Source organism: Ctenocephalides felis, unplaced genomic scaffold, assembly GCF_003426905.1.
Source record: "Ctenocephalides felis isolate EL2017-DRISC unplaced genomic scaffold, ASM342690v1 CF-g0.4_SCAFFOLD_01886, whole genome shotgun sequence".
NCBI classification, from domain to species: domain Eukaryota; kingdom Metazoa; phylum Arthropoda; class Insecta; order Siphonaptera; family Pulicidae; genus Ctenocephalides; species Ctenocephalides felis.
In genome coordinates, this window is record NW_020538040.1 from 53146908 (window position 1) to 53171655 (window position 24748).

The following is a 24748-nucleotide window of genomic DNA, read 5'->3' on the forward strand; positions in this document are numbered from 1 at the left end:
TTAAATTTATAATATGAAATACAAATGGAAATTTGTTCCACATTACACATTATATTTATTTATCGGGGTATCAGTATTGAACAGAAACCATTTGGTTTCATCAAACTGTGAAAATATTCTAATATTATAAATTGTGCAATTCTAAAACACTTATACGATCTCCTGAAAAAACAAAATAATTAATTAAATATAGTCGACCAACGAAATTGCGCTCAAGATATCGGGTAAATCGTGTCAACAACATACCTTTAGAACAAGATAAATTGAAGATGAGATTAATTTGATTAAGTACATACCACTTTATATTGTAATTGGCGTATTTATAGTTAGAAATAATAAAATTAAAAAATTTGCTTGCTTGCTATAAAATTTTACAGAATTGTATTACTCGGCGTGAAAAAAGTGTTTAAATAACGCTTGATTTAAAAAAAAAATATTCTTGTCATAATACATATTTACTTAACCATTTCTTTTTATTTTATGTACAATATGAGTATCTATTTAACAATGAATTTAATATTTTCAAATCATAAATTATTAATATTAATTTCTCATAATAAATATAAAACTACAACTATAGTTGTTATACCACATGAAATGAAATAAATAATTGAATCAAAGTCTATTCTTTTACTGCCAAGTCAAGAAAAACACTTTTTTAGTAAAATTATTGAAATGTAAATATTTAATTAAGTTTAACTCGCTGACATTTGATATTTCTTTCATTTGATAAGTATTTACTTTTTGCTACGCGAATTAATTCTGGAGACAACTCGAGAAAAAACATTTGTAATTTTCTATCAACAGCGTCGAGAGTAAAGCGCCGATGAAAACATTTAAAAAGTGTCGTATTGATAATTAAGTTTTCTTTGAGAAAAGTTAAAAGTCTCTTCAAAAGCAATTTAGACGAATTGAAAATCACCTTCGGGGACGACGATGTCTTTGAGACGACACTCGCTATATGATCAAAAAACCTTATAAATAAAAACATGAACGTCGTTTGTCGCTGAGAGATTGCAGCAAATTAGCCGTTTTTCTTCAGCAAATAATAATTATCTTGTGATATATATGGAAACGTAGTTCTTTTTTAATTAAATTGGAATGTATACTTATCGTTCGCAAAAAATACTTAGCGTCATTTTATAGAAAAAACAATAACTATCTTGTATCAAAGAAAAGCGTTTCTTTTCTAATTATAATGTAATTATTTTCCTGCCTACATACCGCCGATGCGATGGCACGTGTAGACTGCATAGAATTTATTATATACTCTACATCAGTATATGACTTAATTAATTAAAATATAAAAATTGTAAAAAAAATAAATCAAGCTAAAAAACACCTTGAATATTCAAGGTTGAGTAATGTATGTCATATTTATAAGTTTGAGCATGATATATTCTATGGTATTTCAATGATACAGTTTCTAAAAAAAAACTGTATAAATTTATTACGCAGGTTGAGCTTCTGAACAGCTAAAACATATGAACTTCTTAGCTTTTAATTAATGAACAGATTGAATCTATAATTTTTTACGAGAAATTAAATAAATATTATTATTTAATTAATATTATTATTTCATACGTAGATTGTATTCAAGGCATTTGAATGAAGAATTAGTTGTACGAACTATAAGCAAATCAGTATGTTGAAACTTTACAATGAAAGATTTTAAGAAAATCTGACTTTTTTAAAAGATTTTTTTTAGCAAATAGCAAATTTCTAAGAAAATAGTAATAAATTTTTATCTAAAATCATTTAATAAGCATTCAATGTTATATATTCTATGGTAATTTTAACACTAAATAAACGCATTTCTTTCTTAATCTCTAAAAAGTTCCTTATAAGTAGTTACAATCGTTGAGATCGAATTGGCATTAAGTAAATCGTAAAAATCCTCACATACACATACGTATATTACCCAAAATTTTGGTTCAAGCAATCGATGCATATTATTAATATCTCTATAAATATCTTATACTTTCATTTACGTATATAATATATTTGTTTTTAGCCACTAAAAAACTTCTTCGTGCGTATATCCATAAAAAATAATAGCATCTTTGCTCTGCTGATACAAATCGATTTTTGAAACAAATATACTCCAATATGTATATATATAAGACGGTGAATTTTTTTTTCAATAGTTGACCAAATGCTTAGTAGAAATCTATCGATCATTTGGTTTGTTCAGAATAACCTGCACAAGCTAATACAGTAAGAAATCTAAATTGATTCTGTCCAACTGATTCAAGAGTGAAAGATTCTTACAAGTAAACTTAAATTCAGTAGTTTACCAATTTCAAAAATATTTAAAAGTTTTGCAGAAAACGTGCTCGGTCGATTTATGAGCGCTGAAATGGTCAAGTAACATTATTGCTCAATAACCAGAATAGTTGGTCACACACTTTTTGTTTTGTTTAACAAAATGTTTAATATGGGTTTTTTCGTGGTTCGACACCCTCCTCGAAAAGACTAATATCAATCAGTAGTGTTATGGGTTTTCACTTGAGAATATAGATAGCAATGATTCCAAGTAAATAGACTTGGATTTATGGATATAATACAATGTCATCAGTATTGAAGTTAATCCAATAATAAATTAAAAAAGATTATTATCATTGAAAAGATAGCTAACCCTTGGGTTCTCTTAAAGAGCCAGGGTAATCATAGAAGTCATCACAACAAGCTTAACTGGTGAAATTATGACCAGTTTTGGTTGTGGTTAATTTTTATTAATTTTGTTTATTTTATCTTTGGAACCGTAAATAACATTTCTAAGAACACAATCAAAAATAATAACATAATTGCCCAAATTTTCAATAATTAAGACTTTCGGTTGAACTAAGATTTTAAAATTTTGAAAGTCGGTCGATTTTGGGAGGCTCTTTTTAAAAAAATGTACTTAAGGCTGTTGGCAAGTTTCATCAAAAGTTGGCACATTCAATCAGGATTATAAAATAGTTAATTACTTTATAATTTTATTATTAAAAAATTGGAGTAAATAAAAACTAAAAAATTACATGATATTTGATAGTACATTTTACTCACACCGTTTCGACTTGATGTCAAAGTCTGGGATATATACGATAAATTTTACCAAAAATTCTACTTTGAAATGTCTACAAAGTAACTTATTCAAATGAGTCATTTTTAAATCACTCAAGAACAGTAAATTTGGAGCGCGATAGGGAGAGATTTATTATCCAATGAACATTATTCCGAAATCAAATAACTTTATAGTTGAGCCATAAAACGTTTAACCTTACCTATGCTCGTATCCGAGCACGAACTGATATTTATATAGTACTCGTGGTAGAAGTTTATATGCCTAAGTAAAAAACTTGGAAACGCTAAACGCGCGCCCTGTATACAAACTAAGCTCATTTTATTATTCCTCGATAGTGCAGCTCGTAACCTACCGAACTTTACTGCATCTGTCGTGCATAAAAAGCGGCCGGCGAGATTTCTAAATATATAATAAGCAAAGATAGACTCTATTTCGCATAAACCTACAAATTTAAACATCGCATATTCCAATTGAGACCTGAACGGAAACAGTCCCACGAAGTAGTGGCTTCGATGGCTCCGGAAACTTTCTCATATTCCTGACACGAGACTAGCATCGGGATGCCGTTCTATATCAGCAATTGCCAATAAAAAGTTAATAGAAAAGAGAGCAGATTGTATGTATTTTTTTAATTTCTGACTATGAAATGAGCAGGCAATTGTTGGCAGATTTAAATTATTGTTGATCAAAACGAATATTTTCAGATGTTAAATTAATGCAATTTGACTTATTGTTAGTAAAATTTCGCCCGACGTTAATGTTTCAGTAAGTATTTTTTAGAAGTATTTTTTTAATTAGTGTTTTGTATCATACAAGAAAAAAATGTAACTACTGATGCTTCTAATATCAAGCTAATTATATGTAAAGTATTTAAAATATGTAGCAAATTTTATATTGGTATGCATCGTACCTGATAATGTAATATGTAGACGTTGACCATTATTAAAATTATTTTTATGTGAAAAATGGTTTGATATATAAAAATTTCACTTCATATTTGTATCATATCAATTTAATTTTGATATCGATTTCCATTAAATATAATTAAATAAAAATTTCCTCATATTATTTCTTCTGAATTCAGAACAATTAAGACGATTTATTTGATGCATATCAGTATGAGTAAGTGTCCAGTAGATATCTTTTATATGAGATATTATTTATGAATAGATAAATCGATCTATCAAAGGCTGAAATATATCTATTAATAACTGATAATTAAAATAATTTATTATGTTAAAATAAATTCACTATATTTAGTTTATGCCAAGCGTTTATTGCTCATATAATTTTCCCTAATACTATGTAAATTTTGTATTATAAAAAGGTTCAAGTTCAATATTCATTTTAATTATGTAACAAATTTTATAAATTATTAATAAATTATATATTATATTAATTATATAACAAAATTTTGCGCATTTGTTCAGAGTTCAAAAATAAATTTTGTTATTATAAAACATATCAAAAATAATGTATTCAACTTTCAGCATATCATGAACCTATTTTGTGGTAAAACGTAAAGCAAACACATCTTTTTACTATCAATGTTTATGTCAAAGCCTTTCGAGTGCAAAGCCTTTTCGACAATATTGATGAGCTCTACAGATTTAAATCTCTATAATGATATATGTATATATGGTATTTTACCTACTAACTTCACATTAGTGTTAGTTACTTGCAAATTTCAAATATTTTTTCATTAGAATTCACCAATAAATGTACATGTAACAACGACAAATACTTGTATCTCTGTGTAAAATATGAGGCTGCGAAAAATGATTCAAACAGTTAAGGAAACGCATGTACGAAAGCCAAATGTTATCAGGTAAGGAGACTAAAGGTGCTAGGGTATAATGGTTCAACATCGATATTTTAAAAACAAGTTAAGGACTTTTTAACAACATTATTTGAAAGTAGAGGAAAAAAGATGTATAACCTCTTTATTGAATATTCAATAAAAATGTCAAGATTCAATATGAAGTAAGCAGCAAAAAAAACAAAAAAACAATTTCTTATGATAAAACGGAACAATATACATAGAAGCATGTGTATTTGATTTTAAATAAAAAGCGATGGATAAATAAAACGAACGTCGGTAATGGATGCAGAAATTGCGAAACACCACCTCAATAAAACGGCTAGTGAGGGTGTGTAAAAAAGTAAAATAAGTTAAAAAGAGCAAGTTTACAAGATAAATTAAATTAGATATTCCAATTCTGCAGATGAATATTTCTGACAAAATACTAGATCGAGGTTATATACAGTGTTATCTCTATAGCAAATGTACTCATGAAATATTTATTTAGGATTGGTCAAATATTGTAGCTTTTGTTTCGTGAAAATTAAAAAGAAGACATTCGACCTGTTTGGTAAATAAGACCAGGTGACAAATTTTTTAAAAACACATTTTCATAATTAAGAATTGACTGGGTATTTTAATAAAAATAGTTCGGTAGTTGCATGTTTGATACGCGGTAAATGTTGTGATGTAGTCCAAGTGATTTAGACAGTGTAATTACTTAAATTCACATTGGGTCTTTGTGCTACGCCCCACCATATTAAATATATAATTACTAAATGAAATATTTATTTAGCATTGGTTGAATATTGTACCTATTATTTGTAAAAATTAAAACAAGACATTCGATTGCACCCTGGACGTACTATTTTACCCCGCACATGGGATGGCAAATTTTTGAAAAACAGTAAATAAATACTTTTTCATAATTAGAAATTGACTGGTTATTTTAATAAACATAGTTCGATAATTGCTTGTTTGATACGTATTATATGTTGTGTTGTAGTCCATGTGGTACAGACAGTGTAATTACTTAAATTCAAATAGGGTCTTTGTGCTTCGGTGAATATTCAATAATTAAATGTCAAAATGCAATATGAGGTAAGCAGTAAAAATTACAAAAATGTAAATTTCGTATAATAAAACGGAAATATATACATGAAAGCATGTGTATTTAAATTTAAATAAAAAAAGTAATGGATAAATAAAACGAACGTCGGTAATGGATGCAGAATTTGGGAAACACCACCTCTATAAAACGGCTAGTCGGCGTGCAGGGCGGCTCTATGCTTTATACTCTATGACTCTATGCTCAATGCTCTACGCTGCGGTCGCTTGGCAATAAAACGCGCATCAACTACGCTACATTAATTTGGTATAATATTTTTCGTTTTTTCTTTATCTTTTTTGCTTTTTGCTCCTTTTCGGAGCGCACAATTGATATTGCCTTGCCTGTGAGCAAAGCTCGCCGTTTAGATGTAACGCCGGGACGTAAATATGCATTTGTTGTCGCAGAAGCGAGACTCAAAGCATGTTTTTCCTAAAATATTTCTTTACGGAATAATGCTTTTATATTCTAGCGATGCGCATACTGAAACTTCTGCTCTACAAAGAACAGATATGGTCGATATAATAACATAACGGATATATAGAGATCTATATTACAATTATTAAAAGCCTCGTCTTATAAGACTACATCTAGGGATACGCAACATCATCTTGAACTGATTCGAATCACCTATCAAATTTACAACTAAACGCTAGAAACATTGATCATTACATAGATATTATTCTTTACACATCAACACGTGAGTTTGTCGTTTTGAACATTTTTCTATAAAGTAATACAATATTGATAAATATATAACCCTCTATGGGCCAAATTTTTGGTTTCACATCAAAAAAAAAATTAGCGTAACAAAAAACAGTAATTGTGAATCTATATATACAAATCAAAAACAAAATATCTACTTAAACTTGTTTTGGTATTAATGAATATGTGGCTGAAGTCGCAACGGCCTATCCTGTTCCCACTTCTGTGTATAAAAATGTTTTAATTTGAAAAACTTAGCAATGGATATAAATTAATATTGTTCATCTAGCCAACATTATAGATTTAAGATGTTTGCGTCATCTGATGAAAGAAACCATAATTATTTGGTAAAATATCGAAATTCTAATGTGATCTGAAAGTTAGGCGGGCTCAGAAGGTTAATGTTGTTTATTTGATGAGAAATATTTTATTGTTGTATATGCAATCATAAAAGTAACTAGAACACCGTCTTATATAGATATAAACATTAAAAAACTTTTATTTTCTCAAAGAAAATACGGACAAATTGCATCAAACTTTTGTTTATATCATTCCTACAAGTATACTTTTGACTACGCAGTTGAATTAAAATTGTAGATTTTCATTTAATAAACGTAAAGAATACGCCTATATTTGTATCGTTGTTTTTAGAACTGTCATTTTTGTAACTCGTATATTACATCGATTTTGAACCCAACCCAACAAAAAGGGTTATGAAGCTGGATGATTTACGGCTGATAACTCTACCCATCTTTAATTAAACCCAGAAATTGTTAATTAAATATAAAAAATTCATTAAAAAAGTATGGACGTATTTGTTTAATAGTTAGTTCTCTGATGCTATTGAACAAATATAAAAAACTATTCATTATAGATTTAAAAAACATTCAAGGTAAATTTATTACTAACATAAAAAAGAGAGAAGCACTAATATCAAAAAGTTGTTTTCATTATTAACGATTCCAAGAAGTCTATGTTGCCGCCAATGAAATCTGATTTGCGAGTTTTATGTTTTCTCGATGTTTCGTCAAAGATGTCATTCTGAATCGGTTGACACAAAATTTGGAAATAGCAAGTGTGTGTGTGCTAATATTTGATCATTCGTTGACGTTTTCTTAATCCAAAATTGATCAGGTTTGAAACTCGAATTTTGATCCTTTCGAAAATTTATTAAACTCGATAAAGAGTAAGTTTTGGTTAATAAAGAGTTGGGACAGCCGATTGGGCATTTCTTTAGGATTAACAGAAAGGACCCGAATTTCTTGTACAAATTTTTGCAACAGATCCTGAACCTAGAAAACTCAAAGGTAATCATTCTGAAATCGTTCTGCCAGGTTTTTAAATTGAGATAGGCCGTTTCTTTGCAACTAAAATATCATAGTTTTATATCAATAACTTACAGTATTCAAACTATTTGTCGCAAATAACAGGCACATTGGTAATGTTGTATTAAATATTCCTAATATTTTCTAACATTATGTGCAACTTATAATACACTCATAAATATTATTTACAGATCAAGAAGTTCAACCAATTTGTGCCTTAAGGCGTTAAACAAATTGCCACTTACAACTAGTTACTAATGCATTCAGTTTTTGACTCGAATATATTGAATATCACTGTTCAGTAATTTGTTTCACACCATCAAAAACCATTTACAGTAATATAGATAGGATTGTTAATTATTACGTATGAAAATTAAAATAATTTTGATTATAATAGAATAAATGGTCATTTTCATTATATCAATATAATTATCGCAATTTTAAATGGACTAAAGTGTTCTTTTCCAATAATTTATCCGCATTTGTGGTGATTGCAATGAAATCCGATAAATAGATTAATGAAAAAGCATATATATGAAAAATTATGTATATTGTATTTCTGCCATACGCTACATGGAAATATAAAATTCATTTATATATGCAAAATAAATTCAAACACGACTGCAAAATATATAGGTGTTTAAAACCACTAAACCTTATCGAAATCGTTATTCGTTAAAATATGCAATGATACCGAACACCGGATTCGATGAATAAAAATCGTACATAACACAAATATCATATTAATATGAATCGGAGGTTGCAAAATTATTGATGTATTTGTTATTAATATATTTTCATTTTTCAGTGGATGCTCGTGACATGGCAATCGAACGCTTGTCAAAATTGAGCTCGGGCCTGTACACCGGGGCGTATCTGGACGGGGGTCCCGGGCCGATAAATATTACAACGCAACTGGGCACACACGCCTATCTGCCGTGCAGGGTTAAACAATTAGGTAATTATTAAATAATATCAATTTATATATTACTTTTTTGTAGACATTACCTATATACTCATTACATAATTTCCAAAAAATTTTATGACAAATATAAACTTTTACGTGCTACCTCATAAGGAGCCCACTTGTTACTTAAGGCTCACAAGGGGAGAAGGGTTTGACAAAATAAAATCATAAGAAAGTGTCTAGTAAGATATCACGTATATTTATTTTTTGCCTGAATTTAAAACAAATTACATTTTTTTTTTTAAATCTCAAAAATTTTTAGTACTAAAAGTACACGTGATGTTGAGTGCAAGAGGTTGTTCAATTTTAAATATCACCACTCATCACCAAGAGTAAGGGATCCCAAAAATCCCTAAAACACTATCACGTGATTAATGGACGCCTCCTAAGTGATTTCATTTTACTAGTAATAGTAAAATGAAATCACTATAGTAATGAATCATCATAGTAATAAAGTACATAAGTATATTTTATGTCTTGCATCTGTTTTTTTTTATATTATATAAACCCTAAATTTCTTTTAAGGTTTATGTCCCAAACCAATAAATTTAAAACTAACGTAGAAAGTCTGTTTCAACACTGTGATAATTTAATAAATTGGCTGTGTATTGACCGGAATATTCGTCATGAAAAAGTGGCAGAATTTTGTGTATAGATGAGTATACTCGTAAGGTGACCATACGTCCCGGTTCATTAAAATCAAATTGATTTTTGTTGCATTCCTAAATAGTATTTGCTATTTAAAAAAATAAGTTTTGTTGCTAATATACACCCCCCCCCTTCCATAATGGATTACCGTCCATATATTAACTAAAAATTACCGTCCCGGTTTTGACTTAAAAAAAAATATGGTCACCTTAATACTCGTCAAACTGCAATTGTTCAAAATAGAGAAACAAAATATATTATCATATTTTAGGAAAGGACCGGCCGTGGTCCCGTGGTAAGAACGTGGGCTAGCAAATCCTAGTCCCGGGTTCGAATCCAACCTCGGTCGGTTCGGTATCAAAGCAGCTTGATACCAAATTTTCACTTGAAATCATAGATTTCAAATATGTTTTCAAGTGAAAATGGCCTTTCGTGGGCATAGCTGTAGTGGCAACATGCCACTTGGAAGTAAAAAGTCATCACTATTACAGCAATTGTAATAATAAATTCAGCACATAGAGATGGGACAACTGTTTGGGTTGCCATCTATAATAATTGTCAGATAATTAATTGATCACAACAGCTCATAGAACTCATAAGTTCTGATCGCTGTTAAAAATATAAAAATATATATATATATATATATATATATATATATATATATATATATATATATTTTAGGATTTGTAGAATATTTTGAGGCATAAAATAAATAGTTGTGAGTAGAAGAGAAAATAATATTTTGCCCCGATTCAGACAAAAACTGTGCGCACAGTTCAATGAGCGCTCCACACTTAACCGGTTAAGAAATATATTGTGCTCCGATTTAGGTTTTCTGATGATTTTATTTTTAAATAGAAGAGAAATATACTGTCGAAAACTAGTTAAGATGCTCTGATAAGCCAATTATCAAAAATAATAATTGGATTTATTGGATATTATTAGAGTTTTTATGAAAGAATGCATTCTGAGAATTATATATTTATTTTATAAGGGTACCGCGTTATGGGAAGGTTGACTGTAATACAAAATTTTATTACATAGAATATATAGAAACTTGCTGGAGGTAAAAGATTATATTTCATTGTTATCCAGTTTGTTCTTTATTCGGCTCTATATACCATACATTGTTTAGAATCGCATTGCATTCCAAAAACATGCATATCGGATGCATATTATTATTATCAATTTTATTACTTTATATTTTATTTTTATTAGTTTTATTATATGTAAGAAAACAAAATTCCACATTCAAATCGCAAGCTGGCTATGGCTTCATGGTAAGAAAGAAGAAATCACGTGCCTTGAACAGCCTGATATCAAATAGCAGTGATATCAAATAGTAGTCATATCAAACATTCACCTGATATTACTGAAAATTTCGGTGCATTACTGCCAACATATCCACATAAAAATTACATATCTAATATAATCTCACCAGAAAGAGAGGAGTCAACTGCTGAGTTGCCTTGCAGAAACACTAAGGTACTAAAAGAGCTCATACAGTATTATTTTACTGTTTAAAAGGTTCATCTCGCTATTTGGTTAAGATATCATAAAGATTATATTTTAATTCTGATGCTATGATAAACTTGAGTCCTAGATAATAATTTTTCAAAATCTATTGAATCATCAATACGCAAATCTGTTTATTCACTAATCCGTCATTTTACATATTGTGAATCTATATTATAGCCAACGATGTATATTCAAGTACATTTTGCATACAATGTATGTTAATATCGCTCTTACTATGAAAAAATATTTTATTAGGAAATAGAAATGAAAATTACGCACAATTATCCCTGGCAAAATTTTAATACATTGCACGGTATTATAAAATATTATGCTGAATTATAGAACACATACTTAAATGCGTACGTTGTGGTATATCTTACAATTAATGTTGCGTAATGCAATAATATAACAACCACATTATTTCTGCTTCTGTAACATGGAAAACTGAACACTGCATTATTGCACTTAAAATAGCTGACTATTCGACAATAAATCAATCATTTTCTGAACAGTTAATGCATGGAGGGTGTCATCTTTTCATTCCATGTGATTGATGTGTTATTGATTTAATCATTCTATAAGAGTGTGTCTCCCATTATCAAATGGAACTGCATGAAGTCGAAGCAAACATTGAGTAACCGCAGAATATGAGGAATAATGAAATATTTATGAAATCTAGTCAGGCGCGTGATTCAAGAAGATTGTATTATTTATAAATTGGTATTTAATACAGCGAAGACTTCTAACAAAACAGATATTATCTCAAGATAAAAGACCCGATCGATCTTGTAAAGAAATATCAGAATATTCAGAGACATGATACGTTTACACAATGATATATGATATATGTAAGAACAAATTTATTTTGCACAAAATTGTATGAATATATGATAGTCTATATTGAGGAATGATGGAATTAGTGACATTAGGATTTTATTAAGCATCGTAACTTTCATGTACAAGTTTTTTTATATGACGTTAAGAATAGCATACATATATTTGGGGTAAAAAAACGTTCACATTGATAAGGATCAAACTACAAGAAAATAGTAACAATGAGGTAAAATAAATTAATACGTAAAAAATGTGCTCATAAAATATGTATTTCAAACAGAAATTGTAACAGAAATGCTTATTAAAGCAAGATTTATGTTAGTAATAAGATTTGATTTTTTTGTTTATTATGTTTAAACATACATATTTATATTATTTATTTTTATTAATTTGCTGTCGAACCTAATTTTTTTTTTTATTTTATTAAAATAAAAAAAATATTAAAACCTAATTACACTACATCGCATTATTAAAATTATTTCGGAAAATTGCTAACAAATTAAAAATTAAACTAGTTGGTATTAGTATTTTGCCTTGAAGCATAAATACATAAACTTCCCGATATGTGTAACTTATCAGCCTAATCAATAAAAAATAAATTAATTTATGAGTGATTAGAAGTATTACGAGTGGATTTATTACACATAATTGAAAACGAACGAACACGTTAACTCGGAGTATTTTCCTAAAGCAAATTTTCAAAAATTAATAATTTTTATAATTGAACCAGTTTCGGTTGGACTTGGTTTAGTATGTTCATTAAGACCAAGTACTTTATCGTTATACCGAGTAAATTGTCTAATTTTAATGGTAACAAACTTCAAAGAAACTACTCATTTTCTCAAACTTTGATGATTTTTTAAAATTAAACTACTTGTCGTAAGGTTGCAATATTTCAGTAAGTTCTATAAGACCATGATATATATCACCAAAAAAAGTTCCATAAAAATCGGCTTCAATTCATTTCTGAAAATCGGTTCAGGCGTTTTTGAGAAAACGTCGATCAAAGGTCTAATTTTGACAAATGCCAAAAAAACGATACTAATTTTTGCAAACTTTGAAGAATTTTCAAAATTAAACGGCTTGTCGTAGGGCCGTAATATTTTAGTATGATCTACAAGACTATGGTATCTGGACTATGGTACCATAAAAAAAAACATAAAAATCGTCGAACTTTTTTTTTAAACTTTATTATAAGAAAACGGCCCGTCCGATCTTTACCAAAAACTAATCAATATCTATCGAATGGTTTTGGAATTTTCAAAATAGATTCAGAATTGCGGGCTAAAACGTGGACGAAAATTTTTTCACTTTTTTGCTATTTACAAAGAAACGGCTTGGCTGATTGTCGCGCAACGCTAATCCTCATTGCGATACATCGAATGGCTTTTCAATTTTTGAAAACCGTCCATCCGTTTTGGAGAGATTTACGGCAAAAAATCTGTTCACACACACACTCACTTTTCCCAAATTTGGTCTCATTCGATTCAGAATGGCTTGAAACGTCAAGAAAACATAAAATTAGCGAGTCGGATTTTTTGATGAAAACATAATCTTCTTCTTTGGGAAGTTAATAGTAGATCTTTTTGTCTCCTGGCTTTCTCTTTTTAAGCCACTTATGGGGTGCAAAAGACCAGATGACAAATATTAGACAAAAATGCAAAAAAATCATTTCTAAAATGAGGAATTAACTGCAAATTTTACTGAACATAGTTTGATAGTTGTTCGTGTGATATGTGTTATTTATTGTAATATAATTGGTTTGGTTTTCACAGTATTATTGTTAAGGTCTAACTGCACCTTTGCGCCCCACCCTACCCTATATATATAATGTGTATGTTTAATTTTTTTTTTTATAATTGTGATGTGAAAGTGTAAGTATAAAATCTTGAGTAGATCAAATAAAAGTCGCACATTTAAAATAAATTAATACCAGGCGTTTCGTCAGATAATCGTATGTCATCGTCATTAGAAATTTTACATTGAATACACATAATTTAAAGTATAACATGGGTATAGATAGCACGAGTTAATGCCACTAATCTTCAAAAACTATGTAACAAAGAAATTTCCTATATTTCATAAGAAAGCACCCGAGGCAAAATGTTACAGAGATCAGTGGAAATTTTATAGAGACTGACTTGTATTTTACGTATTGCCTTGAAGATATATATACATAAATTTATATTTGTGTGTGTTATAAAATAGACAGTTTTAGTAAAGTCAGGGTTAAAACTTTGTTTAGAATGTATGACATGTCTCAGAAAGGTATTCGATTTGCCAATTGTTTACCGTTCAAATATGCACAGAGGCACATTGACCGATTGCAGTCATTGCTTGTTAACAACATACCCTTAGTAATTAACAAGGAATAATTCATAAGCACGTAGAGCCGCAGATGACTGAAGCTTTCAATGAAGGGCTAGCCAGCAATCACTAATCGTAAAATAGCCACACCACAACAATGGCCGGCGGAGGGTTTCAATCACTCATGTGCCCGACATTAACTATATATACATATACGTTATAAAAAATACCGTATTTATTTTTAAACCTTTTGCTACTAAAGTGTTTTGCGCAAGAGTGACCCTGCTGTACGGAACAGCATGTAGCTCAGTAACGCTACTGAAAGGACAGACACAACGTTACATTTTAAGATTTTGAACTGAAAATTACAATTAAAGAAAAAAACCTTGAAGCAAAGACCGACACACAACATATCCATAGACGAAACCCGTATGCGTCCATGGACGACACTTGTATCGTAAAGGTGTATAATGATATTTTTTTTATTTATTTATTTTTGACAATAAGAAAAATACAACAGTTTTCTATAAGTCACTGTGATAAATTATAATGTCAAGTAAGAATAATCTTACTCCAGTGAATGGTAAATATGACCAATATTTCTTAATCGCTACAGTAGCGCTTTCCAGTGTTGCCTAGTAAAACTTTATAACTAAATATAAATGCAGTTAAAAATGTTTATTACACGAATATAAATTGCATTTTTTTTATTATTTTATTTATACACGTAGCATCTTTTAATATATTAATACACACAAATATTTTATCATATGTTCTAAAATTTGTTAAAAAAAATATTGCAATTGTACTCAGCGTCTAATTTATATAAATTTCAGAAGTTGTATTTTTTCCTCTTGCAATATTTAGTTGCGCGATATTATATAGGAATATCTTTGATAATTTATTTCTGTTAAGAATAATAATTAGTTTTTGGCTCACTGTTGATTCTGCAATCTTCCAATAAATTTTATTTATAATATCCTAATGTAAAAACAGTATTTTTCATTTTAATTATTTTCAGAATACGAAACATTGAAAAAATATTTACATTACCGAAATGTAAACGTTTTATAAGAAGTCATTACTTTGGGATTGGAAAAAACATTAATGAATTATCGCACTTAATTTTTTGTTTCAATAAATAATTTTTTCTTTACCTGTTTTCTACGAGTGCCTATATGCAACATTCGCTTGACGACCTTTGTGTACAAATGTTACCTGTACACGACACCCAATGTGATAATTTTTGCTTCAAGATATATCATTTGCCAAGCCTGACATCAGGCAACTTTGATGTCAAATTTCTACTTGGGGTTATAGATCACAATATAATTCCAAGTGGAAATCGTCCTTCGTGGACATAGTTTCATCATACAATCATATGCACAGTATTAGACATAGACAAGAGCTAATATATAAAAGAAAAACACACATAGGAGAATGATGAACCGATGGGTTGCTTCTCATATCAATACCTTAGGTCATAAGTCATACACAAAAACAGCTTATAGAACATTAATAAAAGTAAGAGTTCTGATTGCTATGGAAAAAAAAAGATATATCATTTCGAGTCAAATTAGCCCTTTCGTTACGAGAGTGTTTTTCAGTGTCGCTGCTGTACGGGAACAGCGAGGTGGCCATTAGTAGCGCTACGGCACAGTGATATATTTTAAGATATTTCTATCATTATCAAGAAAAAAATGTTGGAAAATTGTAAATTACGCTACTGATAAACTAAAAATTACAATAAAAACTAGAATAATTTAACTCATAGTGATAAATCTTGAGGCAAAGATCGACACAGAACTTGTCGTCTATGGACGACACTCGTATACTCTTTCGTAGCGAAAGAGTTATTGAAAATTTTAATTTGTCCCTGTGGTTTTCAGCTATTTAGAATTCTAATTTTCAATTTTTAAATATATTTCTATTGATAATGATGACGAATTTTAACATATTTTGTGTAACAAATATTGAGCTCTTTGGGCACAGTCGTGCGGAAAACACTGCCGCGGCGAAAGAGTTAATTTATGGTTCATATAAAAATTGTAACAACAATATACTGATGAGCGATTATCAATCGAAGTTTTAGGCATATTATGCTTAAAAATTAGAAAATTCAATATAATAAAATAAAATTATTTTAATTGTATCCCATAAGAAGTTCCTTGCGAGGTTGTCATTTATTATTATCACGTCGATTATTTTATCACGTCGTAAAAACGGTATTTTATTGATGATTCCCGATTATAATATAGGATAAAATCTGATTTGAGGCGTGTACATGACAATAAGAAGTATTCAGTACAGAACAGCAGTATTTTAGACTTGTAGTCTAGCAGAACATTCAATAAGACGTACGTAATATTTTACGGAATTGGCGCACGCTAAAAATAGGTCTCAATAGCCTGAAACAAAATATCCAATTCTATTTTACGATACCTCACATGTATCGGTGTAAGTTCATAAATACATTTATCTCTTTGTTTATGTACGTACTTAATACCTACGAGTCATAACGTTATAATAATAGCACCTTTTATAATATTATAACATATTTGAAGTTGAAAGTCAGTAATCTCGCGATATAAAATAACATTCCGGACTGGAAGCGGGAATAATACGGTCGCTTTATAAAGTCTGCAAACAAGATAACTCCTGCGGCATTATATGTTCGATAACAAACAGCAGTTAAAACAAGATCAGAGTCTTTCATCGCAGGAGAGCGTGGCGCGTTGTCGGGAAACCAAATCAATCGAGAGAATTTTCCGAGCTACTGACTGTTTATAATAGTTTTCCAATAATAGGATATGCTACAGCGAATGCAGAACGAACGCTCTCAATATGTTGAATAGCGATAAGGCACTAATTGATATCGGTCGAAATTTAGTCATTATCAAATTACTACTATTGCCTAAACTGTAATAGAACCCGTTTTAAGTTTATCTTGAGTAGGTTGTAGAAATAGCTAGTGGTGCTGGCATCGTGTCTAAAGTCAAATTGATGAAATTTCCCGGACAAAAAATTCAAATTTAGAAAATTATTATTTTTTTTAAACTTAAAAAAAATGATTTTTGAGAATAATTAAATTTTTGGAAAAAAGTGGACTTAATCGGATTTTTTTTTTATATTTTGGTTTATTTTGAAAATTTTGAACTTTTTATCAAACTAATTGCTCTGCATAGAGACGAAATATCAAAACGCGTAAGCGCCGCGTATTAAAATCTCTATAAAATGATCATTTTTAACCACCAAATGGATTTTTTTTTACTTTTTTACTCGATTTCTGAAACAGCTAGAGCTGCCTTCCCAAAAATTTGAACATTTTTAAATTTTGTCAATGCAAGTAAAATGGTTTTGAATTATGGTAATCCCACGCTCCATTCTCTTAAAAACGGAATTACCATTTTTGGCAAAAACCCTGTATTTTCGAAACGGCTAAACCAAAAACTAGTCTTGTCCAAAAACTAATCAGCATGTTTCCTTATCAATAGGAATCGAAAGTTTTTGTATCATTGAAATCGGTTGATTCGTATTTCCAAAATCGTCGACGAAAATTTGTGTCCGAACACACACACACATAAATCAATTTTTTCTAAGGTATGCCAAAATGTTCAAAAACCTCTAAAACGTAAAGGTATACAAAAATTTCCATTTTCGTTTTTTTGCTATTGCTATAACTTACACCACGTGAAGTTAATAAAAACATCTCCACGTTTTCTCGCTATTAGGTTAGAGGCTAGAGCGATGGGATCTGAATCGGAGGCATTTTGTCCGATACTCGCTTCAAGCAGTCTGATGTTAAGCAGTAGTGACATCAATTGGTACTTGAAAATATAGATATAAATGTGTTACAATGGAAATAGCCCTTATCCAGCATTCTTGCATTACTCACATATTCATCAATATTGAAGAAATTGTAATAATAAAATTCTTCACATAGCGACAAAACAAATGTTTGGGTTGCCATCTATAAAAAACGACGTAGTTTAGTCAAATCACCACAACAGGTTGTAGGACCCTTAAGTTTCTATCGCTGATCAAATAATTTATAAAATAAAGTACTACAACTTCACTGATTACATTACAATGAACTGATATCGAAGTATCAGTTTTCAATGAACAGATATCGAAGTATCGATTTTGAAAGATTTTTTACTATGCATAGTTTTTATTCACTGTATTCTGGGTTTCTTATCAATAAATGAGAATTTTAAAAATCACAAAAATCCAATCGATAAAATAATTTCCACGCAAGATTCAACTTCTCAATTCATGAATTCATTATTATATTATTTTGATTATCATAATCTAACATTTTCTCTATTAGCCTGTACTGCTAATTGTCTTTTAAAAAAATGACTAAAATTGAATAGTATTGAAAAGTAAAAGTATCAGGTTTTTTTTAATTTTCCAAAGATACCAAGGCCATCAAATACCAATTGTATTCAAATTAAATTCTGTAAAAGTTTATTATTGACGAGTTAGAAACTAGAAGCAAAGGCAATATAATCGCAATGCAGTCATTCATTGCGACATTACACCCGACACTGGTTCATGCAGTATAATTTAATAGGGTAATTTGACTGTTGTATTACGTTTGAAGCACGATCTCCCTATTGCAATGCTACCAAATAAAACATTTAAAACATAAATTCAAACCTTCTATTATTCGTTTATATGGTTACAGAACTCAACTGGCAATTTTTATTAATCATCAAAATTAAATAAAATTAAACTCATAGAATTTATAGTTATAAAAACATAATGCATAAAATTCAATATAATCGTATGAATTTAATGCGCAAAAATGTGTTGTATATATTTATTAGTTAACGATTAAGAATTGGTCTTGAGCCTTTTTGCTACGGTTGCCGTCCTTGAACGACATCCACCTGACGTGCTGTGTGTACGAACGTCGTCCCTGGACGGCATGGTATGGTTGCCTTTGATTCAAGATTTATATCTATAAGTTGAAGTATTGAAAATTCTAGTATTGTATTGTGATTTCAAGTTCATTAAAAGCGTAATTTTGAAATTTTCAGCACATTTTTATTGATAATCAAGAATATATTCAAATATATAGTTGTGCCTGTTCCATTCAGTAGTACTACTAACAGACACGCTGTTCCGTACAGCAGCGACACTCATGCGGAAAGCACCCCAGAAGCAAAAATGTTAATGCGGTCAATATACTTCATGGCTTCAGCACCTTTTCACACAATTATTGATATTCATTACAGATTTTGTCCATAAAAGTTCGGTAAGATTATTTACTAACACCTCTGAACCACTTTTATTAGGACTATCCCCACAAATTATTGAAGTACATTACTTCAAGACATACGATGAACCAGATTCAAAACTAACAATTAGTGAGTGCGTATTTTTGTTAAAAAGTCCAAGTCAATATTTTCATGGAACTAAATAACTTTATTTTGTAATGATTGTACCATTTAAATCTATGGCCTTACACATCTTCCAAGCAGCATCATAATCCCACATTCATAAATTTTCTTGTTTTTATTAGCAAAAGGCTGAATCAGATACAATTTGACACCATCGTGATTATTGACAAGATCGACTAATCATCATCAAAAATTAGAATACATCAGAATCAAGAAGACTAAATATATGATGACCAATTAACTTGATCCAGTAAAATTATATATATATATATATATATATATATATATATATATATATGTCCTATAATTTAAAAAAAAGTTGATTTTTAACTTCCAGAAGCAGAAGTTTATGTTCTCATAAAAAAATCGGATTCGCTAATTTTATGTTTTCTCAACGTTTCAAGCCATTCTCAACCAAATGTAAGCAAATTTGGAAAAAGTATGTGGGTGTGTAAACAGATTTTTTAATGTAAATCGAAGTTTTCTCAAAAACGGCTGGACCGATTTCAAACATTTAAAAACCATTCGATGTATCTCGATGAGGACTATCGTTTGTTCGACGATCTGCCAAACCGTTTCTTTGTAATTTGAAAAATGTGTTAAACTTTTCGTCCACATTTAAGCTCATACTACGAATCGATTTTAAAAAATCAAAAACTGTAAGATATTAGCTGGGAATAATACTGATTAGTCTTAGGTGAATCTACCAAGCCGTTTTCTTGTAATTAACTGTTGAACAAAAAAATTAAACCCGATTTGTATGGAACTTTTTTTTAGGAATATATCATGCTCTTATAGAACTTACTGAAATATTACGGCCTTACGACAAGTAGTTTAATTTTAAAAATTCAACAAAGTTTGAGAGAATGAATATTTTTTTGATGTTTGTTAAAATTAAAATTAGACGATTAACTTGACATGTCGACAGAGTACTTGGTCTTAATGAGCATACTAAACTATTAAAGTCCTACAAAAACTGGTTCAATTATAAAAATTATTGATTTTTGAGAATTTGCTTTTAGAAAATACTCCGAGTTGACGTGTTCGTTCGTTTTCAATTCGGGTTCATGGAACTTGCCTCAAGGCAAAATACCAGTACATTGACCGTGTTTTAACTGCTTTCAAATATACTCAAAACAACTGTTACAAAATGATATTTATTTATTAATAATTTGATAATTATCCATGAGGAAATGTTAAATTCCTGAATCATTTTATGAAATAGGATTATTATGGTAAATCGCATGACGTGGGTTCTAATGCACAATTAAAATGTAAAAACACTAATTTGTATTCTACGGGGTCCTCGGTGGTTTAGCAAATTTTATTCTGTTTATATCTAATACAATATCACGGGCCGGTTGAGAGTCAGTCGTCCGCGCCTAAGATCCGTCAGACGCCCGACCGAGACGCCCAAGACGCCCTAGACGCCCTTCGCTAACATTCACAGCGTCTAATATCAATTCCGAACGTAATTTCGGCACGCAAAGAAACACAGAAGTCAAAAACGTGACGATTTTTCTAAAGCGAAAACAGTGAAAAGCGCGCAGCTTGTTTTGTCAGTATCAGAACGAACCGAGGGAAAAAGGAAAAGCGTTTGGAAAAAAGGCAAACATGACGGCGTGCGAACAGAACTCCACTCGAAGAAAGACCCTTCAGTACAGTGGAATACTCGAGATTTACGACACTCCTTTGAGAATGGGATAGGAGTATGCTTCGCCACTTACACATATTATTCAACGAAAACTGCGGCCTGATAGATCGAGAATTTTACGACAAGGAGCACTAAAACCGTTGATTTCTTTTCAATAAAATCCGATACTGATTTCTCGAGCACGATCTGATCTTGTTCGAGTAAAAATACGTAAGTTGCTGACATGCATAGTTAATAACATACATACACAAAGGAAAAAATGCATGTAATCTTTCGTGCAGTAAATTGTGAGTCATTATAGTGTCAAATTAGACGGCTTGAACGCCAAAGCCGTTGCAGTACATTTATGTGAAAGAAATGTTTTACTTTTTTTATAAACTTCTAATAATTTAGAAACGAAAGTCCTGCCAGTGTGAAAATTATTCAAAATGATTTTATGAAATTATGAATATTTCATGATTTTGTATTTTATGTAAATGTGTATAGATTAGTAAATGATTATAATTAATTAATTTTTATTTGCAGCCAGTAAAATAATTTCTATTGCTTGTTAGGTATTAGGCACGTAAAGCGAATAAAATTATTATTTTATGTCTCAAAATAGCCATTTACCTTATTAATTAAAATTTTGTCATTCCCTCGAAGAAATACTGTTGAACCCTCCGTCGGTCGCAGCCGATCTGACAGATACAGAGCCAACATTTTAGCATGTTTCTCCACATTTTGATGTCATCGAGATCTCCATATCTCAGTAGCTTCGTAATTTTATGTCTACTATTTATTCGTCCATATTAGATTGTCTTTGAACTTCACTTATTTTGCTAGTAGCAATTTTGTTAAAAAAAAACACACTAAGCCAAATTCTATTTGACGTACAAAAAGACAAAAAACACCAAGTTTTTACTGTCCTAATTGTTTATATAGTCTTTGTATAGACATTCCAACAGAATCTGACAAATGTTTTTATACAATTAATTAAATTATTTATTTCAGAAAAAGTAAGGTTTGTGCGTCTAGCATTTTGAGCGCATGTACGGATTTTTATATTTTGCTATATTATAAAAATAATATTGATTTAATATATATTTTGTTTTTGTTTACACATAATATACATATTCAGCATTGTAAAAGCGCAAATTAAATAAAAATATATAAAACTGTAAGCCTCCTGTCAATATATTTATAATATGTATCTGTCAGATACACTGCGCCCGACGGAGGGTTAAGCATTTAAAATCAATCAGAATAATTTGCAAAATGTCCTGAAGCGTTAAAATAGTCGTCTCAGAAGTTAAATTAATAGTTATAATCATGCCAAAGCTAATTTTTTGTGATTATTAACTAGAAAATGAAATCAATTTCAATTTTTTTCTATGAAATAGTTCATAACGTTTTTTTCAAAAATCACAACTAACTAAATCTAATTTATTCTAATTGCCAATTCAGAGTATTTGGTATAGTATCCACGATTACAAGCCTCATACCAAAACTATTTTGATTTGATCTCAATAAAAGCCTCCGTCCGACTCAAAGAAAAGGTTGATCTTATTTTAACTGCTATTTTCTTATCGATCAAATAATAATATCGTAGGAGTTATCTTATTTGCCGACTTGGAGTATTGTTTTCTTTCAGCAAAGAATGCGCTTTTTCCGTTAGCCAAAAGCTCTTTGTTTTGTGAGCTTAGCGGTTCGCTTCTGCAAACACAAAACATTATGAAATGTGGTATTGTTGAAATATTACGACCACTATTAACTCCATATGAAATGCTATAAATTTTGATATCAGCTTCCTGAATCTATATAATATGATTCTGGTTTGTGGGAAATCGAATTTAATAGAAACATAAAATGTTTATCAAATGTGGCAGTATATTAATATTTGAAAAATAGAGCTAAAATGTGATTAGACTAACATGATTTGCAGTTATACTTTGCATACATAAATTCCCAGAACGTAGTATAGAAAAACAATCAACTTAAACCATGAAGAAATATTGTATTTTGTACTATAGAGGCATAAAATCAATAAGCGATTAAGTAGGATATTTCTAAATATATATTATATAAGCATATTATAAGTACAGAATATATATGTCTCGTATAGACGGGGTCGCGTGTTCAACCTCCGCTGTGGCAACCTAATATCGTGCAGCAGCGATATCTATTTTGACTTGAAAATTTAGATTTTTCCAATAGAAAATAGCGTATTTTGGGTACTACGGTGTGAAATAAAATGGGAAATTACGGGCTAAGGCAGTACTACCCATTATATATATATATATATATATATATATATATATAAGAAAGAGAAATATTTTGTTATAGTGAATTTCTTTTCAGGTAACAATAAGTCAGTATCATGGATTCGACGCAGAGACGCCCATATCCTGACTGTGGACAGGTACACATTCATAGCTGACGAAAGGTTTCAATCGTTTCTAATTGAAACAACTGGAACCTGGACCTTACAAGTAAGTTATCTTTATTATCTATTAATTTACAACTTTATTCCCTAATCTTACTTTTCACAAGAAAATAGTAATTGCGTTAATTAAGTTTTGTGAACAAGTAACTCAAGTAATTAGAAGTAAGCAATAGTAAGTAGAAGTGAGTAAGTAATTAGAATATTTAGTTTGATAATTAGATTCAAATAAAAAGATTTGAATATACCCCCACATCTTAAATGCAGTTGGCAATCATCCTGAAGAAAGAGTAAAAATTATTTAGAATCAAAGAGTAATAAGGTTTTTATTGATGTAAAATATTTCCCTTGTTTTCTACATTTTTTTATGTTTTCATTATTGTGTAGATACACATATAAAAAAACTAAAATGTAAATTCATAGATATCTTCTGATAGTACTTGGCTCTACTTTTTTGTAGACATCAATTTGAGCAATTTCCTTTATGATAGCAAAAATAAAAGTGTAAATTAAATAAAGCAATAAGATCATTTGCAAACTAAGAACTCGTATCAGAATAGATACATTTAATGTAATTTATCAAAAGCATATATTGAATTTGATTCTTATAAAACATTAAATAATTTAAAAGAAGAACAACACTGCCTTATTAAATTGTAATTATAAATAAAATAAACAATAAACCAATACAATATTAAATTCAACCCCTTTAATTTATTCGTTTATTAACCTCGCCATAGCAATAAATCGAAAGTGATTTTTTAAATCAAAATAAATTCAATAATAAAAAGAATGTTTTACCATATTATTTGTCAGATCACAAAGATGCTCAAAAAATAAAATTTTAAATATATGAACTGTGACTCTAATTGTTATATACTTAGATTGCTCTCGAAACGGGTAATTTTCTCGACTCGGAATATTTAGATGTGCAATTATTTTGAATGGCGATTGATATAATTATATGTTGTTCATTATTAT

At 29.7% G+C, this 24748-nt stretch overlaps 1 protein-coding gene across 1 annotated transcript in view; it reads left to right on the forward strand.

The window, feature by feature from the left end:
* Positions 1–24748, forward strand: part of LOC113375086 (lachesin-like) — a 139739-nt gene that overhangs the window by 60500 nt on the left and 54491 nt on the right. Inside the window, exon 3 of the mRNA XM_026615033.1 lies at positions 8818–8967. Coding sequence (XP_026470818.1) covers positions 8818–8967 — 150 coding nt within the window. The remainder of the gene's footprint in view (positions 1–8817; positions 8968–24748) is intronic.